The sequence below is a fragment of the Nyctereutes procyonoides genome, unplaced genomic scaffold (assembly GCF_905146905.1).
Source record: "Nyctereutes procyonoides isolate TBG_1078 unplaced genomic scaffold, NYPRO_anot_genome, whole genome shotgun sequence".
NCBI lineage: Eukaryota > Metazoa > Chordata > Mammalia > Carnivora > Canidae > Nyctereutes > Nyctereutes procyonoides.
In genome coordinates, this window is record NW_026575021.1 from 11,250,148 (window position 1) to 11,267,234 (window position 17,087).

General features: G+C 45.1%; 1 protein-coding gene across 3 annotated transcripts in view; it reads left to right on the plus strand.

The window, feature by feature from the left end:
* CORIN (corin, serine peptidase) overlaps positions 1 to 17,087 on the plus strand; it is a 219,866-nt gene that overhangs the window by 150,633 nt on the left and 52,146 nt on the right. For all 3 annotated transcript variants that reach the window (XM_055339217.1, XM_055339225.1, XM_055339232.1), the window contains 4 exons: positions 605 to 715; positions 2,434 to 2,556; positions 6,501 to 6,608; positions 14,063 to 14,294. In XM_055339217.1, coding sequence (XP_055195192.1) covers positions 605 to 715; positions 2,434 to 2,556; positions 6,501 to 6,608; positions 14,063 to 14,294 — 574 coding nt within the window. The remainder of the gene's footprint in view (positions 1 to 604; positions 716 to 2,433; positions 2,557 to 6,500; positions 6,609 to 14,062; positions 14,295 to 17,087) is intronic.

Here is a 17,087-nt window from a genome sequence, read left to right on the forward strand (position 1 = left end):
AAAAATATAAATATTCCGCATTTCTTACCCAGCAGTTTTTTTTTCCATATGAATGTACATATTAAGATAGAAAGAATAGAAAATAGAAAGCAAAGCTAAGCATTGGGAAAAATGGAGATATTTGCCTTCCCAATTTTCCATAGAGAGGTGGTTACAATTCTTAGAAACATGGTAGCGTGGTCACAAATACATGCAATCAGCTATCTGCACCGCAGTTCTGTTTATTTTAGCCACTGTACAAATCAAGTGTTTTCCATAAGGAAAGAAACAACAACAAAACAAAACACAAAACAAAACAACAAAACAAAAAAACAGGAACTATGGGTCCTGAGAAAGCTGGCCACTTGTTACTCATCTGAAAAACAGACAGGTCTTACCCCACAGAGCTGGTGGTCAGTGGGTCACGTGCTTGTGTAGGCTGTGGCATTTTAACTGTGCCAGGCCCATCATCTCAAACTATTAACGAAAAAAAAAAAGGAAAAAAAGTATTAACGATATTGGAACAATTGGAACAGACTCTGTTCACCTGGAGCTAGGAGTCATTCCATTCCAAGCGTTTGTCATGCTGGTTTTCTACATCCCCATGAGTTTTTGTTTTCTCCAGATTGCAATCCCACAAAGGAGCATCGCTGTGGAGATGGGCGCTGCATCACAATAGAGTGGGTGTGTGACGGTGACCATGACTGTGTGGATAAGTCTGACGAGGTCAATTGCTGTGAGTGCCCTGAGGATTTCCATTTGCTTGTTTTTTTTTTTTTTTCATTTTTGCCCATTTAGACAAATAGACTATCCAGCATTCAAAGGGAAGGTCGTTGTATTTTGGGTCTAATCTATAAAGATGATAATTCAGCAAAGTGATGACAATACCAATGTCATGTCTCTGGCTTGCACATGTCTCTCCCCAGCCCTCCAAGCTTAATTTGGCAGCTCTGGCCAAGCAGGTGTCTATTTTCTCCATCGCTGGCCACACATCTCCTGTCTGCAACGGTGACCTTGTCAAAGGAGATGTTCTTCCCAAAGATTGAGGAATTTTTCCTGCCAACTGCATATGAGCAGTTAAGCTTCCCTGCATGAGGGTCCAAACATGTTCTCAGGCACCATTTGTGGGAGGACATGGAGAGAATCGCCAGAGAGAAGCAAGCTCTCATAGAGTTCATAGAGTTACACAGAGCCCACGATGATAATTATAACTTTATGGGCTGTTGTGTTTCTGGGTGAGTAAACAGTCTGGAATCTTGAAGCCAGGTGTTAAAAGAGAGCAATGTTGACCCGAAAGAGTTAATATGATGCATCTTACGCATGCTCAAACTCATTAAAGTTTTTATCCCATCTTTTACTGTCTAATAAAAATAGACAAAGTAGATTATTTAATTTGCCTATAATTAAAAGCAAAAAAAAGAAATCTGGCTTGCATGATTTCTGACATAAGAAAAGTCATCTAAATTAATTAACAAATGCAATGCCCAACTTTCCCCTTCCCGAATTGAGTTGGAACTGGAAATATCACTTGAGTCTTATTGGCGGACATAGTGGAACAGAGTGGGCTGCAGCTCCATGGATCTTGGGGAAGCTGGGCCTGGAGCTCACGTCCAAGGATTCGGGTGCTGACCCTCGGTTCAAGCATAGGGAGCGGTGACACGGCCACTAACTCAGTGAAGGCTGAGGCCACATGATACAGGGGTTTCTGAGGCTCCAGGAGACAACAGGGATGCAACGTAGGCAACCTGGAGGAAGGCAGGTTAGCAACCAGGTGACCATCCTGAATGGCAGGTGTCCTAAGCAGGTGAACATCAGGTGTTTCTTGTGTGCAGGGTCCTGAGTTCTTTGACACACGTCATTTCGTCGGTCCCTTAGATCAGGTTGGAATAAAGGGAAATGCTTGGGCATTTTCAGTAAGATGAGAGGAGACCAGACTCCTTCCCATTCCGGCACCAGCTTTTAACAGTCTCGTAACTTTGAGACAACACGAACCTCTCCAGACGTCAGGGTCCTTGTTCTACAGCCTTGGCTCGTGCACAGCGGCAAGCCCCTCCGAGGGCCTGAGGTCAGGTGCACACCCGCCTAGCACGTGGCTACCGAACCCCAAGCCTTTAACCCGATGTGACCTCTGGGTGCGTAGCGAAGCCACCATCATGAGCCTCATTAGCACAATTTCTCACCGTGTCCTGATGGAGAAGTTCGTTGTCAGTAAGCGGGGCGGGGTAAGGCAGGGAAGAGTCTAGAAAGAAAACTTGCTGCTCCCCAAACCGCTTGGCATGAGGCAGATTCGTGGCTCGCTCCTTCGCGGACGGGACCCTGCAGACACTCGGGGCGCGTCACTTGGTGATGCTGGGCGGGCGTCGTGTCCCACCCGCGGACAGACGGACGGACGCCGGGACGGACCCGGGCGGGGGCGGGGGCGAGGGTGAGGGTGAGCGCCGCCGCCTTCCGCAGCCTGTCGCAGCCAGGGCCTGGCGGAGTGCCGCAGCGGGCAGTGCATCCCCAGCACGTTCCGGTGCGACGGCGACGAGGACTGCAGGGACGGCACGGACGAGGAGGACTGCGGCGCCGGCGCCGGTGAGTGTGCGGCTGCGGCCGGCGAGCCGGGCTCACGGGGGCCCGCAGGAGGCCTAATAGGTGGCCCGCCCGCGTGCACCTGCTTCCACAGCGTATCCCCCGCGCCCCCCGCCCCGTGGTGCACCTGCTTCCCCACCGTCTCCCCCCCAACCCCCCGTGGTGCACCTTCTTCCCAACACCCCCCGTGGTGCACCTGCTTCCCCACCGTCTCCCCCCCGTGGTGCACCTGCTTCCCAACACCCCCCCCGTGGTGCACCTGATTCCTGGGCGTCTCCCCCCCCACCCTGTGGTGCACGTGCTTCCCGACCCTCCCCTCCCCGTGGTGCATGTGCTTCCCCACCGTCTCCCCCCTCCATGGTGCACCTTCTTCCCGACCCCCCCCCGGTGCACGTGCTTCCCAACCCTCACCTCCCCCGTGGTGCACCTGCTTCCCCACCGTCTCCCCCCCCCCAATGGTTCACCTGCTTCCCGACACCCCCCCCCCGTGGTGCACCTGCTTCCCGACGCTCCCCCGTGGTGCACGTGCTTCCCAACCCTCCCCACCCCCCATGGTGCGCGTGCTTCCCGACCCTCCGCTCCCCCGTGGTGCATGTGCTTCCTAACCCTCCCTACCCCCCGTGGTGCACCTGCTTCCCCACCGTCTCCCCACCCCCCGTGGTGCACCTGCTTCCCCACTGCCCCCCCCCCGTGGTGCACGTGGTCCCCGTGGTCCCCAAGCCTCTCGCCCTGAGAGGTCCTTCCGGGCGGGGGCTGAACCTTTGCACAGCAGGGACCCTCAGGTCACTGTTGGGGCAAAGTGAGCAGGGCGGTGACGGGACAGCTGAGTCCAGGGGACTCAGGTTGAATGAGATTAGGTTCCAGTTAGGAACTGGAGGAATTGGCTTCTGCAAGTAAACGTGAAAAGCTCCTAAAGTAACTGAGGTCAGAGAAGCTTGCCTTTCCTTCCATCCTTCCATCCTTTCATTCTTCCTTTCTGTTCAGCAGTGTCATTTTATTTTTCAAGTTTTTATTTAAATCCTAGTTGGTTAGCGTGCAGGCTAGTAACTGGCTTCGGGAGCAGAGGCTAGTGATTTAGTGGAGCCGTTTCATGCCTCGCATGACCAAGCCATTCGCTCCACCGCACTCGGAAAGGGGCGCTGATGTCATCGGTGAAGCCCAAAAAGAAAAAGTAAGTCAAATACGTTGGTTTTTCAACAACGTCTGTGTCAGAAAAGAAAGTTGCACGCTGATGGTTTGAAGCCTCACTTTGTGGAGAAGCATCTCTCTCGGCACTGGGCTGGTAGGAGGCCCCGGGGACTTAAAAATCACTGCATTTGTTTATCAGCGACCTTGCTACCCACCAGCACGGCCTAGTCCTTAAGAAGGGGGTAGTGGGGCCCAGCTGTCCAGGGTCCAAGCACCAGCTCTGCTACCTTCTATCTGCTTGACTTGAGGCTGGTAACTGAACTCTGTTGTGTCTCAGTTTCTGTGCCTGCAAACTCACAGGGTTGGCACAAGGTAAGTGTGAGCTATTACTACATGGCTGTTGTGCAAAAACATGCCTTGGGCTGGGTGTATCACAAATCAGCTACTGAGATTGGTCACCTGTAGTTAAATTAGTTTTGTCTTAATGAATACTGGACATTGGAATAGCCTTAGTGAAAAAGCATTCCTGACCCTTTTAATCACAGATTTAATACCTAAAACATCAGACGAGTGCTTCGTTTTACCAGTTTTAAAATTCAGAAGCAGATTCTTTTCTGGACATGGGTTATTATGTGCATATCAGCCAAGCACCTCCTTTGGGATCAAATTGTTCTTTCTACATAATTCGTCTCTGTTTGAGATAATTTTGGATTCTTCACTATGCAATGGCGAGATTTATAAATTATTTCCTTCAATGTGAGATGTAAGAAAGTCATATGATAAAGTGGATCAAAAGTAAAATTTTATCATCTATTACTTAATCTAATGAATTCAACTTAATAAATGTATTTATATGCCAATATGTGGTTAAGCACTGGGGATTTAGTGGCAAGCAAAAGAGCTGTTGGAGCTTCCAGACTCCTGGGGAAGATTGGCAAGATACAAATAACCGTGCAAGTCATTATCGAACTATGGAGTGGCATAGGCCATGAGGGAAAATTCAGGGAGCAATGTGCCATATATGGGATGCATGGCCTAGTACAGGGCCTCAGAGAAAGTTCTTTGAGGAAGAGATACTGGACCTAAGATCTGAAGGCTGAGTGGAGTTGACTCAATGAAGGAAAGTAGGCCTGGAAAAAGCATTTCAGACACAGGGAACTGCTTGGTCAAAGGTCCCACGGAGTAAAGGAGCAAGGCGTTATCATTCAGAGGGTACCCAGAGAAGGCCACTATGATTAGATCTGGGAGTGAAGGGGAGGGTACTAACTTCAGACTATTGTCACCAGTGATCGCAGGCTGGCTGTGCTACAGAGGTTGGGGAGGGTAGTAGGAGCTACTCAAGACTGGGCCCTATTCAAGATTCAGGACTTTACAGCCCTCAGGCGCTGCTCTTAGTCTTCCCGTCTAGCCTTTCTGAGGCTCTAGTGGTGCCAAACTGTGCCCTTCCCACTCCAGTCTTTGCATATTTTGCTGTCTGCTTGGGAAACCCATTTTACTTTCTTATACCAACTTGACCCAACTGCCTTAAAAACTCCTTCGAGAAGCTTTTCCCTTACTATCCTAGTCTGCTGCTATTGCCTTACAGATACCTTCAGTGGCACAATGAATCACACAGCATTGTAAGGTTCTCTGTTCATGGCCATACCCCTAGTGGGAATATAAGCCATTTCACCTCTTTTATCTTTTAATGCTTCATGTCACATAAGTTTGTCCCATAGCAGGCACTCAATATCTGCTGAAAGAATGAATGTATGTTGTCTTATTAAATTTATTTAAGAAATGAAACTCATGGAAATTGGCCTGGCTTACCTTGCAAAGATGGTTTGACTCTGATGATATTAAAAAAAAAAAAAAGAGTGGCATCTCTTTTCCTCAAGGCTATGATATATACTGTTGCACATTAATGGAAAGAGGCCAATATAATAAACACTGTCTTAGAATTATAGGTAAGAGTGATTATATGAATGTATATACACATACTGTCACTTACACTTAAAAACATCTTGCAAGATTTTCTAGACTCCAGATGACAAGTCTGAAAGTAATGGACTATAATGAGCAAGAGCTAGAAAGAGAATGAGCAGTGATTTATTACCTTATCCATTTAACCTACAAATGACCAGGAAATCAATGGGGAAAGCAGTTTCCTCTCTACATACCTTAAGGAAAAGCCATTAGGCTGACGCTACTGCTTTCATTCATTTGGAAACAAGAAACCCAATTCTCAGGTCATCGCAGCTAGGCCAGTGATACTTTCCAAGGACATAGAGAAAATATGGTTAGCAGCAGCTGCATAGACTGGCACCATGACAAAGTACCCACGGTGTACGGGTGTTGATGCCCTATTTATTTTTAGGGAAAACATTTTCCTTACGGGGAAGACTAGAGTTGGGTGCAAATGAGTCCTTAAAATCATACCATTTGATATTCAAGATTCCAGGATCATTATGTTGGCCATTCTCTCCAGCCACTTAAGTTTTATTTTGTAATCAAGTTTATTCACCCTGTATACATCAAACGCTTTTTTTCTCCCCCATTGAGAGCAACAAGAGCCTGTTTTGTGGGATAGCTTGCCTCTCATTTCTTTGTTCCTGCAGAGTCCTTTCGGAATAACTGTGTTGTATCTAGTTGCCAGGAAAATTAATGCAGAAAGTTACATGTTTAACCATGTGTTCAATATTTTTGGAGAAATTGGAAGGGAATTAAAGTTGTGTCATTCCTCTGCTCCACCAGACGTCCTTCCTTAATACTTTCAATCCTAGTGTAAGGAATTTACAGATGATGAAAGCAAATGTGCCTTTCCCCCCACCCCTTTGTAGGTCAGACTCCATGTCAAGAAGGTGACCAAAGATGCCTCTACAATTCCTGCCTTGATTCATGTGGTGGTAGCTCTCTTTGTGACCCGAACCACAGTCTAAATAACTGTAGTAAGTACAGCAGCTGACAAGTGCAATCACTGTGTCAGGATATGCATTTAGCTTTATTTTTTCTTTTGAATTGACATTGAAATAAATGCTGAAGTCTGGATCCCTCCAGATGTGTGTGTGTGTGTGTACATATATATATACACATATTTCTTTTTTCTTTTTTCAAGGTTGCATGTGGTAGCAGAAAAGAAACAAAATGGTCTCAGTTAACGTAAAACGAGAAACAAATGTGTCATTGTGAATGGCCTATAAATCCAGATGGCTTAATATCATTACCGTTCGTTTCAATTCAGCATCAGCTCCCATATATTACTTTCTTGGCTCCAACCGTGGGCAGATGTTATCTTTCTTCCCTTTTAAGGCACGGCTTCAAAAATGGAGACTTTATGCCCAGGAGCAAATACAAAGTTCGTCTACACAGCTGCATCAAACGGTGGCAGGCCATCCTCCCAATAACATGTACTTTCACCTTTCCAGGAATTTTGCTGACCTGTCACAATCTTGTAGCTATTTGGGTAAATCAGCTCACTCTAAATTAGCTTCTGTAGGGGAATGACTGGGGAGGAGACGATGGGCAGGGATAGCAGTGGGCTATACGGGCTCTCGTGGGAAATTGAAACTGGATCAGAAAGCCCCGCAGGACTCTGATCTCTAGTGATGAGTCCTTACTTGGGGGCTGTGCTCTCATATTCGGCTCCCTTCTTTCACTTTTTGTCATTGATTTTTGGCCTCATCTTCAGCTCGGGGCTTGAGATTCAGCAGTAGGCCTGTCAGCTTTCAGTTAGTTGAAAGGCTGAAGGGTTAGGGTCCTGGTTTTACTTGGTGGCCTTTCTGCATCACAGTAGAGCTCCTAGGGGCTGCTTCTGGAACCCCACGAGTGTGAGGGAGGCAGTCAGTGGAAAACCCAGATGGAGAGAATTTTTTTTTTTTGCCTATTTTCATGAGGATTTAATAACTGTTTGGCTAACGGCACAATACCCAGCCCCTTTTCACTTCTAGTTGAGAAAAAAGTTGAGATAAAGACGTTAATCTGACCATTTTATTCACTCTAAACTGATGTAAAAGTGTGCGTGTGTGTGTGTGTGTGTGTGTGTGTGTGTGTGTTTTGGGTCTGTTGTTTCACTTTGCTTTATCCCCCCCAGTCTGCTCTGGAGCTTTTTCAGAAGTCTTTCTTTACCTCACCTTGAACTTGGGATGAGGAACTTTGAACAGTGACAAGGTCATCTCAAGGATACATGTTTATTATTAAGGTTTCAAGGGTCATCAGCATGGAATGGCACTTCGTGTTAGATTTTTTTTTTTTTTAATGTTGAAAGAGCAGTGTTTGCCTGTGTGAGATTTGGGTGAGGAGTATTGGGTGTATGTTGTCCCATTTTCTCCATCTTTGAAATATGTCAAAATTTAGAAGTACGTTACACCTGTCGAGAAGAGAAGTGGAGAGAAGGGCACTGGGTAGCCCTGGCTCATCTGGCTCATGTAGAGCGTGCGTACGACATTCCAGGCTCTGGGAGGGGCACTGGGTACTTTAATGGCAAAGAAGGGAGATGTGATTTCTGCCTTCCTGGAGACAACTTTGCAGTGTGGGAGGACACACTGCCATCCTTCCATTCATGTCTTCTACATTAATTTTCTCTTCAGGGTCTTTAAATGCACTCAGTGTCCCCAGCATCTCACTGTCTCTTCAGCTCCTTCATTTACCACAGATGTTCCTGCCTGGCTCTTTCCATATATACTCAGCAGACATTTGATCCTGTCCTCCTCTGAGTACCAGGCACTGGGCTAGTCACTGGTCCCTCACTCCTTCTGTGTTATTAAAAGTAACTTCCAATCGAAAGTAAAGAAGTTTTTTCTCATGTTTAAAGGAGCTTCATGGTGGTACTTGTGTACTTGGTTGTCTGTAAAGTTGGACCCGTAGCATCTTCTCTCAGAAAACTTCATGAACTTGAAAATGTGATGAATTATTTGAAGATCTTTACCACTGGAGAGGCTATTGTTACTTAGATTCCAAGGCGCAACTACACAGCATTGTCCTTCTCTGGCTCCATGCTAATGGAAATAGGAGTTTGAAGAATGTGGATATTCTCTGGAGTCAGCCTCTTACTGGAGTTGCCGGGATTCTAGTCCTGGAAGACCCTTGTTCTTGCTATCCTACAAAAGGCTATGGGTCCCTGAAGATACACTGAGTGGAGCCCAAGTATCAGTATTTTTTAAATTTCCAGGTGACTCCAGTGTGTGGCCAAGGTCAAAAATGATCACTTTAGTGGTTTGTTCATGACTAGGCTGCAAGGGTATGTGATGTACCCGAAATTGAATGTGAAAAAGTTTTTATAGTTTTTAGAGTGTTCAGTGGAGAAGTCCATGGCTTATCTCAGATGCCCAGAAGTGCCTATAGTTATTTTTTTGGGGGGAGCCTAAAAACCACATCTCTGATGACAGGATGTACTGATGGGCTTGAAGCATCACAGTATCCCCACATCCACTCATAACCCAGAATCGTTACCGTGTTTGTGCCCTGCTGGGAGGCGAAATAAGAACATGTCCTTGCCTGAAGGAGCGGGAGCAGGCATGTTATTTCCCTTCGCTCTGGTGTGAGGGACGAACCCATCACTTCCACCTTGTAGTATGCAATCAGACAACGGGGGAACCCCGTGGAAAGAGCAGTTCCTGGACATGTGTCTCTCCCCACCTCTCTGTGCCCATGATCGCCGTGGCTGTGTGAAGCCAGGGAGGGCCGTCATACCCCAAGGACTCTCAGGTTCCTCACAGTGTTCCATCAACTGTTATTTCTACATGTTTACTCATGGTTTTTTCCCCCCTCCAATATTGAGGAATTGGACAGTTTTGTTCTTTGAATAATTTCCTACCACCCTCTCAATGCACTGCTTTTCCTTGAGATCTCAAGGAACGACTAGTATAGGGGTGTGATAAAGGGGCCAAACACCATAATGGTTAAGGACTTCGGTCCTTGAGAGCAAATGGTAGATGAGAGGAGTGATCTCTTTCTGAAAGCTTTCCCAACTAATCAGTGGGAAAGAAATGATTGAATTAGAATATTACCATTTGGTAACACTAATTGTCACCATTTGGTAATCAGTTGTTTCCATTTGGTGGCATGAATTGGTGAATTAATGGGTCAAGGCATCGCGCATCTACAGCTGCTGACATCACAAAAGGAAAGAAATCGGATATACTTTGCCTTCTGATGGAAGAACACCGTAGCACCTATTGTCTTACCTAAGGGATGAAACTTAATCAACTGCTAGATTCAGGGTAGGAAGGGGCAGGGAATATACCTCACTTCCCCAAGAATGTGTAGTCAGCAAAATTCAAACCCTGGCACACTCTACAGTCAAATCCCTGGGTTCTTCAAGAGTTAAACATTAATTAAAAATAGAAGGATGGAGGGGGAATCCAGATTAAGAGACTTAGAAGATAAAACAAGGTCTAAAAAATGGTCAGGTCTTTAAACTATAGTATTCAGGGTACAGGGCACACTTAGGAAATAAAACTATAAAGAAGAGGGATGCCTGAGTGGCTCACGGGTTGAGAGTCTGCCTTTGGCTCAGGTTGTGATCCAGGGGTCCTGGGATCGAGTGTCACGTTGGGCTCATCGCAAGGAGCCTGCTTCTCCCTCTCTCTCTGTGTCTCTCATGAATAAATAAACTCTTTTAAAAAAAACTATGAAGAACAAGGAGGTGATAACTATGAAACTCAGTAGTTACTCCATGGAGAAAAGAGAAGACAGGGTACACGGAGGACCATCTGGGATGTCTGGCAAAGTTCAATTTCTCGATCTAGGTGATAGGTGGGTGTTCACCTTATAAACCTCATGAAACTATTGAAGATAATGATAAAGAAAAATATAGAATTTGAGGCAAAGATGAATCTTAGACTATTATATATGCCGATGGACGTTGAAGGAGACATTTCCTCATGTAAGTGACCACCGTCTAACAAAGGACTTCCAGTGGCTTCCGAGTACCGCATCATCATGGCAAGGACGTAACGTCACTGAGTTAACAATCCCATCTTTAGGTTGAATTTAACCAACGTGGTTTTAGACTTTGAAAGGTGGGACATCATTAAGACTCCATTAGGATCCATTTTTTCAGCGGAATTTATTAAACCTCATCTGTGTTCAGGACAATGTGCTAAGCACAGCCTCAAACTTGCATTGAAAACAGTAAAGAGCCTCATGTTTGTAACACGACTGCCCTCTCGTGGCGATTGCAAGTCAAGCTAGGGACCCGGTGAGTCCAAGTCTTAAGATAAAAAAGCTTATTGATCCTGGGAATCATAGAACCTGCGGTTGACAGATATTTTGAGAGTCTATCTTGCTTGACACTCCGCGAGGAATGCCTTGTGGAGGAATAAAACATGAGATTCGATCGCCCTTAATCACATTCAGAAGAGATCTCCAGAACAACATAGGACCGTCCCTGCATCCCTTCATCTTCCTTGGCTCGGAAACACTGAAGGCTTATAGCACATCCCAAATCAAAAGCGATATGGTTCCCACATACGACAGAGAACAAATATCCATGTGGTAGGTCTACTAATCATCTAAATAAATTATACCAATAAACAGTTAAAACTTGATAGGGTGGTAGAGGAAGAGAGAGAAGGGAAAGGCATATACAAGGGAAAAAAAAAGACTACATCAAAAATCTCTGTGAATCATCTCATTTTTGGGTAAAATTAAAGAAATCAAGAAAAATATAGTTAGAGCGGCATCTACTGACTTACAAGACGGTCATGATGAATAACTGAGCAACAAAAGCAAGTTGAGCAATAGGAATGGTACGACTCTACGTTGGCAGAGGAAGCAAACACAAATCTCCATCCGTGTGTGTAGACACACGTGGAGATGTGAGCCAGCGAGAGGCAGGGAAGGATTCGAAGCCAGTCTGTTGTTTTTGAGGGTAGGTGAGGGAAAGTGGCAGGGAGACGGTGGACTTTTGCTTTATGGGTCTGGCATTGTTTTTATTGTCATGAGGAATATGCATTTTTTTATGATGCAAAATAAAAATATTTAAATGTTACTCCTCTTTCATAAATCGGTGGACATGATAAGCTGAGCCAGCCCCACACCTCTGTGTGTGTTTTTCTTCTCTGCACCGTCTATTCATTCTCAGGATTATGCCAGATTGACGGTGTTCCCTCTTTTCCAGTAAATGGAGACTCTAATTACACTGTCAGGAGGGCTTTTAATCAGACTCCTCCTCGGGAGTGCCTGGGTGGCTCAGTTGGTGAGGATCTGCCTTTGGCTCAGGCCACAATCTCGGGGTCCTGGATTAAGCCCCAAGTTGGGCCTCCTGCTCGGTGGGGAGCCTGCTTCTCCCTCTCCCTCCATGCCCTTTCTCTTTCCCTCTCTCTCAAATCAATAAATAAAAATTAAAAAAATTAGACTCCTTACCAACATCATTTCCTCGAAGCCCTCAGATGCTTTAAATTGAGCAGTGGTTCCAAGCTGTTTTGCTGTTTCACCCCAGTCCTTATTACCAGTCTTTCTGCACGTATCTCACTTGTTGGCCAAATCATCGAGTTTCATTAAATAATGACTCTTGGTCAGGCCTGGAGTCCTCCGGGGGCCTGGGCAGATTGCCCAGCGCACGTGCTTGCCTCTCACCCCCGAGTGGGGCCCAGCTCCTGCAGGCAGAGAGGGAGCGGGGGGCTTTGCCAGGTTCCCCTAAACCCCACTGATCCTGGGAGGGCTTCCTGCGCCCCCCTCCACCTGGCCCTCTGGGTACTTGCCTTTTTCTTCATCCCACTGTCCTGGCCTCGTGTCCTGCCACCGCTACCAGAAAAACCCATCTTTCTTCTGATAGAGACGGTGGCGTGCCTTAGCGTCCCTAGCGTGGCAGGGACTATGTTTTTCATTCTCGTTTACATTTTAGGTGCCTAGGAGAGCTCCTGACACCACCCACACCCCCCATCCTTCCTGCCTCCGTCCAGCACTGTGTGAGGGACAGACTTTGAGATTGAGAAATCAAAGCTCATTTCTCAAAAATCTCTGAATTAGAGGCTCCTGGGTGGCTCAGTCAGTTAAACACCTTGACTCTTGGTTTCGGCTCAGGTCATAAGATCGAGCCCCTCGTCTGACTCTGTACTCAGCACAGAGTCTGCTTGAGGTTCTTCCCCCCTCCCTTTTCTTTTGCCCCTCCCTCTCTGCTCCCTCTCTCTCTCTGAAATCAATCAAGAAATAAAATCTTTTTTAAAAAATCACTGAAGGGATCCCTGGGTGGCGCAGCGGTTTGGCGCCTGCCTTTGGCCCAGGGCACGATCTGGAGACTCCGGATCGAATCCCACGTCGGGCTCCCGGTGCATGGAGCCTGCTTCTCCCTCTGCCTATGTCTCTGCCTCTCTCTCTCTCTCTCTCTCTCTCTGTGTGTGTGTGTGTGTGTGTGACTATCATAAAATAAATAAAAAAAAAATTTAAAAAATCACTGAATTATGCGGAGGATGCAAGTGAGTAAAGCATACAGTGGAAGGCAATGTGTATGCCTAAGATGCTGTGGTGCTCAGCGGAGACTCCTGCTGGGAGGCAGAGGGGGAGGGTGGTTGGCCAGCCAGGAAGGCTTCCCAGAGGAGGTGTCTGTGCAGAGTCCTACAGGCCAAGGAGGCACTGGCCTGGTGAGAAGATGGGAAAGGATCATTCCAGGCAGCAGGTGCTACATACCCCCGGCAGCTAGAACCACAACTGCATTTGAGGGGTGATTACAAGTATGTCAGGAGGAGGAGATAAGAGAAGAGCCAACAGGACCCACGGGGGCATGTCAGTCTTAAAATTTTTGTTGTCACCAAGGAAATACCACTAATGAGATAGTCTTTGGTGCTGAGGGTGGGAAGTCAGGCTGAGGTTGACGTGTGAGACAGGTTGGATGCCAAGCTAATGGGTTGGTATTTTGTCTCGTTAGCCATGGGTGCCTGATGAGAGCTCAGCCTCCTCTTGCCCTGAGATCGTGTAGCCTTATGTTGAAACCAACTGATCAACAGTCAAATGTAGAGAAGGAAATAATCTTGTTGTCTATTTAACCAAATCCATTGATTTTTTTTTAAATGGCTGCGAAGATGAGGGAATGTCTTCATTAAGAGGTAATGAATAAATCAGAAGACAAAATGGGTAAAAGGAAACATTAAAAGAGAGTCACTTTCAGATCAGTTGAGCCGAGGGAAAAAGTGAAGAAAGACTTTCTCCGACGTGCATACTGGGCGCTGTGCTAGCAGCTGCCTCTACTGAAGTGATTCCTGGCTTGGTAGTTCTTTAACCAAATTCTTTATCTTCTGATGGAAGTTATATTCTGTTTGCATTCTAGTCTTAGTTATTATTTTTAAAAGGCGGTAGGATAGATTTCAATTTCATAAGTATTTAAGAAATTGTTTTATATATGAAATTTTCTCTCCCCTCTCTCTCTATATATATTTATGGACTTCTATGTATGTTTTCTTATTAGGTCAATGTGAACCGATTACATTGGAACTCTGCATGAATTTACCCTACAACCATACAAATTACCCAAATTACCTTGGCCACAGAACTCAAAAGGAAGCATCCATCAGCTGGGAGTCCTCTCTTTTCCCCGCACTTGTTCAAACCAACTGTTACAAATACCTCATGTTCTTCGCTTGCACCGTTTTGGTACCAAAGTGTGACGTGAACACAAGCCAGCGTATCCCACCCTGCAGGTAATTCAGTGGGGTCTCCCCCAAGCATCCTCATTTTTCCCTCAGGGACAATCAAGGGATCAGAGACGGAGTTTGAGTTCAGATCAAGTCCATGTTGCTAAGGAGCTCTGTGTTTAACAAATGATGTGCTTACAAGGTAAAGCAGTAGGAATTCTAAAATGAACATTTGAGTAAGAATTCATTACTAACGTACCACACGAGGGAGGTAGGAACTGCCTTCTGTAATAATTCGCATATTTTAATCGAACAAAATCAGACATGTTTCACTTTGGTGGATCAAGAATGATTCTAAAATGTGAGTTAGCAGAAGAAGGGGTGTATCTACCTCTTTGGGAACCCTGATGTGTTTAAAATGCTGCTTTCTGGTAATAATAAAAAATTAGAGACATGATATATAAGTGGTGGCCCGAAGGTTGGACAAGGGATGGACATCGCTGATGTTCTTCTACTTGCTTGGATGAAACGAGGAGCTTATAACTTGGACTCAGGATGAGTGAGATCCTGCCTTTCAGGTTAAGAGTACAACTCCGGAGTCCACTGTCCAGTCCAAGTCCTGGCTCTCCTGCAGCTGCTCTGTGGCCTGGGACAGGTTCCTTTGTCTCTTTGGGCCTCAGTTCTTCTACTTCTGTGAAATCAAGACAGTGACGGTTGTTGGGTTGGGCTGTGGGAGGTTCAATGACTGTGCCTAAATGTTAGGGCTTCTGGTTGTAAGCTCTTAAGGGAACGATAGCTCTGAGGGTAGGAGAGGAATCCTGCTGCGTGGTGGCTCTTTGGTCGCTCTTCTATGCCATGTGTGGCCTTGTGGTCAGAGAATGTGCAAGACGAGACAGCGGTCACAGAGGTGGGCAGCTGCCCTCTTGCTGCTTGATTTTCCTTCAAGAGGGGGATACACAAATGTGCGTGTCTAAATGTGAGCGGTGACTACGGGAACCATGTGTTGGGATCAGAAGTCACGTGGAGTTTTAAGAAACAGCAGTAACATCAATACAGTGGACAGATGGGAAAACAATAAATTGAATAGCAGATATCAAATGGATGACAAGGAAGGGACATCTGTAGAGGACAGGAAGCAATAAAATTTCAAAATGAGTTGGGGAGCTGGATAAATTATACAAACAGATGAAAAGTTAGTGTTAACATAATTCCGAAAACTTCTGTAAAATGCCCTTTAAAGTAATTGCTTATAAGACATCTACTCATTTTATGTTGTTTCTAGTTTTTACTCCACTTAGGCTAAGCAAGTCCAAGGATGATGAGCAATAACTCCTGATAATACTTAACACATGCTTGCACTGATTTTCTTTTCATGTGTACAAAAAGGTTCCCTAACACAGTATTCTCTGGAATAGATTTACATCCTCATATGATTTATAATTTCAGGGCTTATGTTTCACATTAAAACGCCCAAGACGAGCCTGACCCCGAGACGTTGCTCAATCAACATTTTAGTGAACTTCCTTTAGATGCTTTAGTTCTGTTTCTTCAGTTTCCATGTACATCTTGCATTTTCAGTGGCTCTCAAAATGAATTTTATGTTTTGATATTTGTGTATAAGAATTTTTCTTGACATTCTGACAAGAATAACGTACTCGTATGTTCATGAAGCAACGTTGCTTTTGCCATGCCCATGTATTGATCTTAATGTTTAGTTTTTAAGTTATGAACCTGAAAAATCCGATATTATCGAGCCCTTACAATGTACTAAATATTCTGGGGGTAGTGCTGCTTTCTTGCTCTCAAAAATATCCTTTTGACGGAGGGCCCTACCCTCAGGCCCCGGTGGCTGACCGCCCCATGGATTAGGACAAGAACTGCGACTCCCCTGCTGTGGCAGTCCCGCATGTTGTCTTATTTTTATTGTATTACTTCACTCGATTATTTTCATGTATTATTGTGCTTTTTCCATTTTATTGAAAAAATAGGAAGAGGTAGAGTCCGGCACCATACGGTGTTCCATAGAATTAGGTGTCCTATGGCTGATTTAAAATTGCAGCAATTAAATTGTAAATATTTTTTTAAAATCTGCAACAAAACTATTCAGTTTAACAGAGGGTCATTGAACCACCATTGAGCTTCCTGTTTTTGCAAAACTAACAGGAGAATCCGTGGCTTTGTCTTCACCCCAAGTTCTGGGACTCAGCCAGCATCGAGTTTATCCTCTGTCTTGTGCAGACTTAGATGTAAATGGAGCTTTCTCTAAACTTCTTCATTCTATTATTGACTTTTCCATACCAGTTTCTAGCCAGACTGGAGCTGACCTTTCTGGAAGATCTGCTCCCATTTTATCGAGAAAGAGACAGAGAACTTTGTTGAAATTAATAGCTTGAAGTTTAAAACTTCTGAAAATAAATAATATACTTGAAAGGAAATAAATAAAGGAAAAATTATTTTGGTCGTATTTACTTTTTTAAAAAAACTTCATAACCCATTTCCCTATAATATATTGAGGTAAAAAAAATCTGTGAAGCATGCTGATATCTCACTTTAAAAATACACTTTGAAAATAAAATAAAATAAAATAAAATAAAATAAAATAAAATAAAATAAAATAAAATAAAAGTACACTTTGTGCAGATGAGACGATGCACATGAAAGCAAGCCCCTAGCACAATGCTTAGTATATCTTTTCTTTAAAAAAGAAACAAACACACGTTACTTTAACCAACGTGAGCTCGGTATAGATGGGAATGGGAGAAGTACCAAGCTTTTCTAAGCTACTGGTCTAAGCTGAAGTGCTGATGGCCATGCCTTAGGTAAACCAGGTTGGCGCATTAAATAGTTCCCATGGTTGGT